The sequence below is a fragment of the Mustelus asterias genome, unplaced genomic scaffold, assembly GCF_964213995.1.
Source record: "Mustelus asterias unplaced genomic scaffold, sMusAst1.hap1.1 HAP1_SCAFFOLD_42, whole genome shotgun sequence".
Classification (NCBI taxonomy): domain Eukaryota; kingdom Metazoa; phylum Chordata; class Chondrichthyes; order Carcharhiniformes; family Triakidae; genus Mustelus; species Mustelus asterias.
Window position 1 is genome coordinate 2,889,635 of NW_027590119.1, and position 8,681 is coordinate 2,898,315.

The 8,681-nt window shown below is 45.8% G+C and overlaps 2 protein-coding genes across 3 annotated transcripts in view; one reads left to right on the forward strand and one right to left on the reverse strand.

Annotated features, from left to right (window-relative positions):
* Positions 1 to 8,681, forward strand: part of LOC144482743 (uncharacterized) — a 101,496-nt gene that overhangs the window by 85,811 nt on the left and 7,004 nt on the right. The gene's annotated exons all lie outside the window — the stretch shown is intronic.
* Positions 4,077 to 6,343, reverse strand: LOC144482691 (uncharacterized). 2 transcript variants are annotated; one of them, XM_078201533.1, is made up of 2 exons: positions 5,893 to 6,343; positions 4,077 to 5,727 (listed from the first exon to the last, which is right to left on the reverse strand). In XM_078201533.1, exon 2 carries the CDS (start codon positions 5,367 to 5,369, stop codon positions 4,221 to 4,223), a length of 1,149 nt encoding a protein of 382 aa, XP_078057659.1. In that variant the 5' UTR covers positions 5,370 to 5,727; positions 5,893 to 6,343; the 3' UTR covers positions 4,077 to 4,220. The 2 variants fall into 2 exon arrangements, with proteins under 2 accessions (XP_078057659.1, XP_078057658.1); XM_078201532.1 differs by having other exon boundaries at positions 6,236 to 6,316.

The following is an 8,681-nucleotide window of genomic DNA, read 5'->3' on the forward strand; positions in this document are numbered from 1 at the left end:
CCAAGACACCACACAACCCTGCCACAGCAACCTCTGCAAGACGTGCCGGATCATCGACACAGATGCCATCATCTCACGTGAGAACACCATCCACCAGGTACACGGTACATACTCTTGCAACTCGGCCAACGTTGTCTACCTGATACGCTGCAGGAAAGTATGTCCCGAGGCATGGTACATTGGGGAAACCATGCAGACACTGCGACAACGGATGAATGAACATCGCTCGACAATCACCAGGCAAGACTGTTCTCTTCCTGTTGGGGAGCACTTGAGCGGTCACGGGCATTCAGCCTCTGATCTTCGGGTAAGCGTTCTCCAAGGCTGCCTTCACGACACATGACAGCGCAGAGTCGCTGAGCAGAAACTGATAGCCAAGTTCCGCACACGAGGACGGCCTCAACCGGGATATTGGGTTCATGACACACTATCTGTACTCCCCACAGCTTGCCTGGACTTGCAGAGTCTCACTGGCTGTCCTGTCTGGAGACAATACACATCTCTTTAGCCTGTCTTGATGCTCTCTCCACTCGCATTGTTTGTACCTTTAAGACTTGATTAGCTGTAAGTATTCGCATTCCAACCACTATTCTGTAAATTGAGTTTGTGTCTTTATATGCCCTGTTTGTGAACAGAATTCCCACTCACCTGAAGAAGGAGCTTAAGGCTCCGAAAGCTTGTGGCTTTTTCTACCAAATAAACCTGTTGGACTTTAACCTGGTGTTGTTAAACTTCTTACTGTGTTTACCCCAGTCCAACGCCGGCATCTCCACATTAGCAATAACAGAGTCTCAGTGTAACAATGACACACACAGGCTCCAATACAATCAGAGTGGAGATGGGGCACAGAGACAACACAGCAAAGCACTGACTTACTCTGAGTGTAACAAATACAATGTTTGTTCAAATAATAAGAGTCACGTTGCAGTATGTTAGCGAACACAGCATTGGATCCAATGTAATGGTAATACAGTCAGTATCTCGTGCACCATAACCAAAGTTTCGGTTTCATTTGATAGTGTGAGTGAGTCATGGTCTATTGATATAATGTATTTAGATTCCGGTGTGTGTTACTCTGCCACTGTCATTATAAGACAATAGCCTGTCTGTTATTCCAATTCTGCTGTATTCTACAACTGCAGTTTCAGTGTCTCTGAGGTCATTTTAACTGCAGGTAATCTGACATTAATGGAGACAAGAGGCCCAACAAACATTTGATTATAATAGGAGGACAAAGTGTAAGGGAACAATGATATTTTAAGGTGTCTGTGTTGTGGTGAGTGTCACTGGGAGGTGAGTGATAAAATACAAGTGGAAACATCATGACAGAGACATGTGACTGACTCGGCCTGACTGAGAGCTGTTATACTCGAGGCGAGAATAATGAGGACATGGGGAACTCCAGGGATTTCTGATATCTGAGGTGTATCTGTTAGAGGAACTGAAAATAATCAGTTCTTCCTCATGGTTATCTCCAGTTCTCAAGTTACACAGACACACAGGAAAGAGATCTGACAGCTCATCAAACCCAATATTTTAATCTTCTGTTTGAGACACATTATAATCGAAAAGATCAAATATTAAAACCTGAGGAGAGAAACATTCAGAATGTCACAAGGATGAGTGAACTGTCTAATTAATCCCATTCACCATAACTTTGCCAATTTATCCTCTGCAAGTATTTATCCAATTCCCTTTGAAAGCTACTATCAAACTTGCTTCTAGCACCTGTCAGTTAGTGCATTCCAGATCATATGAAATTATTGTGTAACAAATTCTCCTTATCACCCCCTCCAGTTCTGTTGTCAATTAAATTAAATCTCTGTGTCCTCTGCTTACAGACCTTCCTGCACGGAGGAAATCGATTCTCTCCATCGACAAACCCTCGTGCTCCTGGGAGATAATTTCTCTCCATTGACACTATCATAAATTATTTGTCATTTTAAACACCTCTATTAAATCTCCCAGCACATTCCCCAACCTAAGATGGATAACCCATGTTTCTCCTGCCCTGAAGAATTATATGGACTCAAAATGTTAACTCTGAACAGATGCCGCTGGACCTGCCGGGTTTTTCTGCTTTTCTCCCTGTCATTCCTTCCATAATCAATCAGAAACTCTTCATGATTTTGAACATCTTGATCAAATAGGAACAATCAGACCCTGAGAAAGATACAGAGGGAGAGACAGAAAGAAAAATTGAGAGATTTTAAAAAGCAGAAAGATGAGGTGGTCAAAGATAAAAGCTGAGAAACAGAGGAAACAAGCAATACAGAGAGAATGCTCTGTATGTAAGGGAGCAGGCTATCAGTTCCCAGCTGTGGGGAGCACAGGGAACTCAGTAACTGATCCACAGACACAGCTGGTTATATCTGCGAATGGAAACTCTGAACAGAAATAACTGGCTCATTTGTAAATGTCACCACAATGTGACCTGTGTGCCTCTGCCCTGACTCTGTGGACAGATATAGGCCGCATTGACAGATGTTCTCACCAGATTGTGGTCCCTGGATTTATTTTCTGCTCAGAAGTGAGATGTGCGTTTTTGAACCGGCAGCAGAGAAACAGGAAGTTGTGTTACCTGAGAATGAAACAGCCGGCGTCAGTTTGATGTTATCACCGTGAACAGTCTTCCTGCCTGTGAGGGTGAACTCACTCTGACAGCATCAAGAACAACCACACAGATTGCTGCCGCTCTCAGCATTACATTCACCTCCATTCCCATTTTAAACAATGAAGAAAGGAGATTATTTGGATTTTTAACACATTCACTGAATTGGGAGATGGACTGAGGGTCATCACTGGGAGAAATGAGGAGGAATTAGAGAACAAATGAGTTTTCCCAAAGAGGGTTATTAGAAAAGAGGAGATTTAAAGTGAGTCAGGGCCTGTCAGAGGAAGTGGGAGAGAGAAACAGAGAGGATTGAATCTCCATCAATGAGATGTTTTCTCAGACAGCGAAGAGAGATGAAGTGTGTTTGTGCTTTTTGAGAGAGAGGTAATGAGAGAGAGAAAACAATGAATAAGTTTAAGCAGATCTGAAATAGGAAGGTTAAATGAGTGAGTGTTTGAAAGAAAGATAGAGAGACATTAAGTGATGAAGACAGTTTCTGAGAGGAGAGAGGTGAAGTGAATGTGAGAGAGGAGCGAGGTTAGAGTGTAAGAGAGGTGGAAGGTAAGGTAAGTGTGAGTGAATGCCTGGAGAGAAAGAGAGATGTTCAGTGAGTGTGAGAGAGATGAGAGATGTTAAGTGATTGAGTTTCTGAGGGAGAGGAGATGCTAAGTGAGTGAATGTCTGAAAGAGAGGAGAGCAGGTTCACACCCAGGGGTCACTGAGAATGATCAAAATAAGATCACCCAAAAAACTACCAACAGGAAACTTCAGCTGAACACATCACTCATTCTTAAATGGTCAGTCAGGGCTCTGTTGCTGCTCAGCTTCTCTCTGTTCTGTTTCTAATGGTTAAAGGCTGATAGGAGTGAGGTTTATTTAAAAGGATAGTGTATGGGAAGCACACAACAAAACTGAGAATTTTTGGATCCACACTGCAGCTCCTTCTCTATCTGGGAATCAAATTGTTGTCTAATTGTCCCAGCAGTTAACAGGCTCCTTTGAACGTCTCCAGCTGCTACTTTGATGCAGACTTCAACCAATTTATTTTAAGCCAGTTTCTGTTCAATAAACCAGGACTGACACACACACACATTAAAATGTTTTAGACTTTTTTGCATTTTTAGTCTGGAAACCTAAACCTGCCGTTTCACTCTCAGTCAGGAATAGATCCCAGTTTTACACCAATCTTTGACAGCACGTTTCCAGCATTCACCATTGTTCTTCCTAACTCTAAACACAGTTGTAAAAGAGCTTCTGTTCCGTGTCTCGGAGCTCGGAACCATGGAAAAGAACGACTGGGACACATTTCTCACACACCTCAGGATTCACCCACACGGGGACTTTGCTGTCAGTGAAAAGTGACGAAAAAGACCAAAGTGCTGTTTGTCCCTCTCAGCGAGACCCTGAAGGACTGGGTCAAGAATGAAGTTCTGTTCCTACTGTGTGACCCTCCCTCAGATTGCCCTTTCTGAGCTCCAGCCTGGTGACGTTAAACACTCAAATGAAAAAGACAAAAATCTACAACAATGATTCAATCAAATGTCTATTTCACATTTATTCAGAATATCAAACCTCAACAGAAGAAAAAAGTCAGAGTGAAGATGATTCAGACCTGGATATGATTAACAGCATCGATAAGTGTAGAATCCAAACCTTGCAGTCGTTTGTGAACTCGCCGGTGTGTTAGCAGGTGGGATGACTGAACAAATCCCTTTCCACAGACATTACAGGTGAACGGCCTCTCCCCAGTGTGAACTCGCTGGTGTTTCAGAAGATAAGAGAAATGAGAAAATCCCTTCCCACAGACAGAGCAGGTAAATGGCCTCTCCCCACTGTGAACTCTCTGATGTGTCAGCAGGTTGGATGACTGACTGAATCCCTTCCCACACATGGAGCAGGTGAACGGCCTCTCCCCAGTGTGAACTCGCTGGTGATTCAATAGGTTGGATGAACGAGTGAATCCCTTCCCACATACGGAGCAAGTGAATGGCCTCTCCTCACTGTGAACCTGCTGCTGTGTCAGAAGGTTGTATGAACGGGTGAATCCCTTCCCACATTCAGAGCAGGTGAACGGTCGATCCCCTGTGTGGAGTTGCTGGTGTATCAGAAGGTTGGATGAATTAATGAATCCCTTCCCACAGTCTGAGCAGGTGAAGGGCCTCTCCCTAGTGTGAATTCTCTGGTGGTTCAATAGGGCAGATGGACGGCTGAATCCCTTCCCACACACACAGCAGGTGAATGGCCTCTCCCCAGTGTGAGTATATTGGTGCGTCAGCAGATCTTTTTTATTTTTAAAGCTCTTCTCACAGTGGGAACAATTAAAAAGTTTGTTATCAGAGTGAACAAGTTGATGTGTCTGCAAGTGGGATGACTGAATGAATCCTTTCCCACACACACAGCAGGTGAACGGTCTCTCCCCAGTGTGAATACGTTGGTGCGTCAGCAGATCTTTTTTGCATTTAAAACTCTTCCCACAGTCAGAACATGGAGACAGTCTCTCATCAGTGTGAACAAGTTGGTGTGTCACAATGTGGGATGAGCGAGTGAATCCCTTCCCACACACAGGGCAGGTGAACGGCCTCTCCCCAGTGTGAACCCGTTGGTGAGTCAGAAGGTTGTATGAATGGGTGAATCCCTTCCCACAAACAGAGCAGGTGAACGGTCTCTCCCCAGTGTGACTGCGCTGATGAACTTCCAGTTGTGATGGGAAACTGATTCCTTTCCCACAATCCACACATTTCCACTGTTTCTCCATGGTGCTGGTGCCCTTGTGTTTCTCCAGGTTGGATGATCAGTTCAAGCCTCATCCACACACACAACATACACGTAGTTTCACCCTGCTGTGAACTGTGATTTTTTTTCAGGCTGTGTAACTGGTTAAAGCTCTTTCCACAGTCGGTTCACTGGAACACTCTCACTCGGGTGTGTGTTTGTCCTGCTGCTTTTCTGGTCACACTGATGTTTAATTTCTTTGCCCACAGGCAGAACAGACAAATATTGCTCCTTCCATATTCAAAGACCGATCATATTCAGCTCCGAAGGAACTGAATGACTTTGTCAGATGTGATGTTCGGTTTGAGTTTTCTGTCTGCCATTCCTTCACTTTGAATATCCTGTAAAAACAGTTTAGAAAAGTCATCACTGTCAGAACAGGATAGAAACTCTGAACAATTCTAGTCTTTCTGGAACATTTTTTCCTTTCTTGTTCCCCCAAATCTGTAAATCTCCGTCCCACACACTCTCCCTCCTCCTTGGGCTGAAATCCAAACCCATCTCACCATTTCTTTCCTCCACTCCCAGTTTTCTCCCTCCCTCTCCTCTGTCTGGGTTCAGTTCTCCAGCTCCTGTCTGTAGACTGACAATAAAACCAATGGGTCTTATTGGGGGTGTTGGGGCCTCCAGCGGGTGTTTGTGAATCCTCCCCGCCCACCTCCCAGGGTTTCCTTCCTTCCCAGAGATCAGAGTCCTCATTGATTTGAGGCCAAAGTGTAACCTCTTATTTATTGTCCCCCTCCCCCATCCTCTGATGTGAACCATCCTCCAGTGGCTGAGCCAGGATGGGGCCGTTAACCTGGGCCTGTTCCCGGGAGGGAGGGAGGGAGAAGCCCCGCAGCTGCAAACCAGGGAGCTGACAATGATTCTGAAGGGTTTGCGGATCCACAAAGTGTTTCCAAATCCTCCCAGCCACCGCCTAACGCTGACTCCGCTTCTCCGGGACAAACAAGCGCCAAGGACAGCAATGACACTGCGCATGCTCCACATCACAATGCCCGGGGACTGATTGACGGCAGCTCCGGACCAATAGGAAGAGGGGGCGGGACTGGAGGACCGAGCGGGAGCGGCTGGTCCTCCAACCAATCGGAGTGAATGAGGGGCGGGGCCTGAAGCATGCGCAGTGCGGGTAATGGCGACGGACGGACGGTTTTAACTCGGTAGCGAGATCAATACGAGGTAGAGGGCGGCGTGCGAGGAATGATAAATGTGGCGGGTGGGTGGAGAGACTTTGTAAACATGTTGTTCAACCCCAAACCCCGGAAATGAACTTCCCGGTCCCCCCCTTTGTACCAAATGGAGCGGCAGCTTGTAGTGTTAGACCCGGGCTGACTGCCGCCATTGAGGCTGCATGTGGGAGGCCGGCAGGGATTGTGATCGGAGAGTGAAGCCCTGACGTCACAATGGAATGGGTGAGAGTGTGAGGTCACAATGGAATGGGTGGGAGTGTGAGGTCACAATGGAATGGGTGAGAGTGTGATGTCACAATGGAATGGGTGAGAGTGTGACGTCACAATGGAATGGGTGAGAGTGTGATGTCACAATGGAATGGGTGAGGGTTCCAGATGAGCTGACACTGGGCTGGAGTCGGGCGATGGCACTGACATGTGACCCGGTGGCACAGTGGTTAGCGCAGCTGCCTAACAGCGCCAGGGACCCGGGTTCAATTCCAGCCTCGGGTCGCTGTCTGTGCAGAGTTTCTACATTCTCCCCGTGTCTGGGTGGGTTTCCTCCAGGTGTTCCGGTTTCCTTCCACAGTCCAAAGATGTGCAGGTTAGACAGATTGGCCATGATAAATTAACCCTTGGCATCAGGGGGATTAACAGGTAAATATGTGGATAGGGCCTGGATGGGATTGTTGTCGGTGCAGGCTCGATGGGCTGAATGGCCTCCTCCTACAATGTATTTTATGATTCATTACTGTTAATTAATTAATTACTTTGAATGAAGGTGGTCTTGATGATGATGTGGACGTGGTTGGAAGCTCATATTGGGATGAACTATTTCACCCTGGTTGTGAACAGCCTGTTTCAGCCTCAGACAGTAAGTAATCTCACAACACCAGGTTAAAATCCAACAGGTTAATTTGCTGGCATAAGCCACAGGATTTTGGAGCGCTGCTCTTCATCAGGTGAGTGGGAGTTCTATTCACAAACAGGGCACAGAGACACAAACTCAATTTACAAAATAATGGTTGGAATGTGAGTCTTTACAGGTAATCAAGTCTTAAAGGTACAGACAATGTGAGTGGAGAGAGGGTGAAGCACAGGTTAAAGAGATGTGTATTGTCTCCAGCCAGGACAGTTAGTGAGATTTTGCAAGCCCAGGCAATTTGTGGGGGTTACAGACAGTGTGAGTTACAGATAGTGTGACATGAACCCAAGATCCCGGTTGAGGCCGTCCTCATGTGTGATTGACAGATCCATGCTCACTGCTTCTTGCCCTGGATGCAGAGAGCTGAAAATTTCCATGCAGGCTGCCAGACAAATAAATGTCTACATTACTGGAGTAAAAATGTGTGGAATATACAGACCGAATTCACTTCACTCCCTTCAGTTGCTGCAAGTCCCCAATTTCCCCAGAATGAGAAAAGAAATGGAAAGGGGGAAACATTGATTTCCTCCCAGATGTTGTCCAGAAGAGGAAGTTTCAATCTGAAGCTCATTGGACAACTTCCGCATTGTGACGTCACAATGGAGCCTGCCTGAATCAGCGAATAGGAATCTCTCTTCCGACATCAAGAGCTGATGTTTCTTGTCTCGATGACCCTTTGTCAAAGCTCTGAAACATCAGTTCTTTTCTCTCCATACAGATGCTGCCAGACCTGCTGAGAATGGGGAGACAGTGTGTGGGATGGAGATTTACAGCTTTTGGGGAATGAGAGAGGCAAGAATGTTCCATAGAAATTGTCTGTTCTGAATTTCTATGCTGTACTGACACTGATGACTTTTGTAAACTCGTTTTACAGGATATTGAAAGAGGAATCACAGGCCGAAATCTCAAACGTCATGTCTAGACGTGACAGAGTCATATTCCTTGGGACCTCAATATCATCGGACTTTGAATCCAGAAGGAGAAATGATTGTCCAGTCTGTCGATTTGAAAAGATTTGAAATGTCAGTGTGAGTGAAAAAGCATCAACACACTGCCACACTTGAGTGAGAGTGTTCCAATGCACTGACTAAAGAGCTTTAACCAGTTACACAGTCTGAATAAATATCACACCATTCACAGCGGGGAGAGACTGTAATCTTGTTCTGAGTGTGGGCGAAGTTTCAACTAATTGTCCAGTCAA

Excerpts from the sequence above, each read along its gene's own strand:
- LOC144482691 (XM_078201533.1), bottom strand. The coding sequence starts at position 5,369 with ATGGAGAAACAGTGGAAATGTGTGGATTGTGGGAAAGGAATCAGTTTC.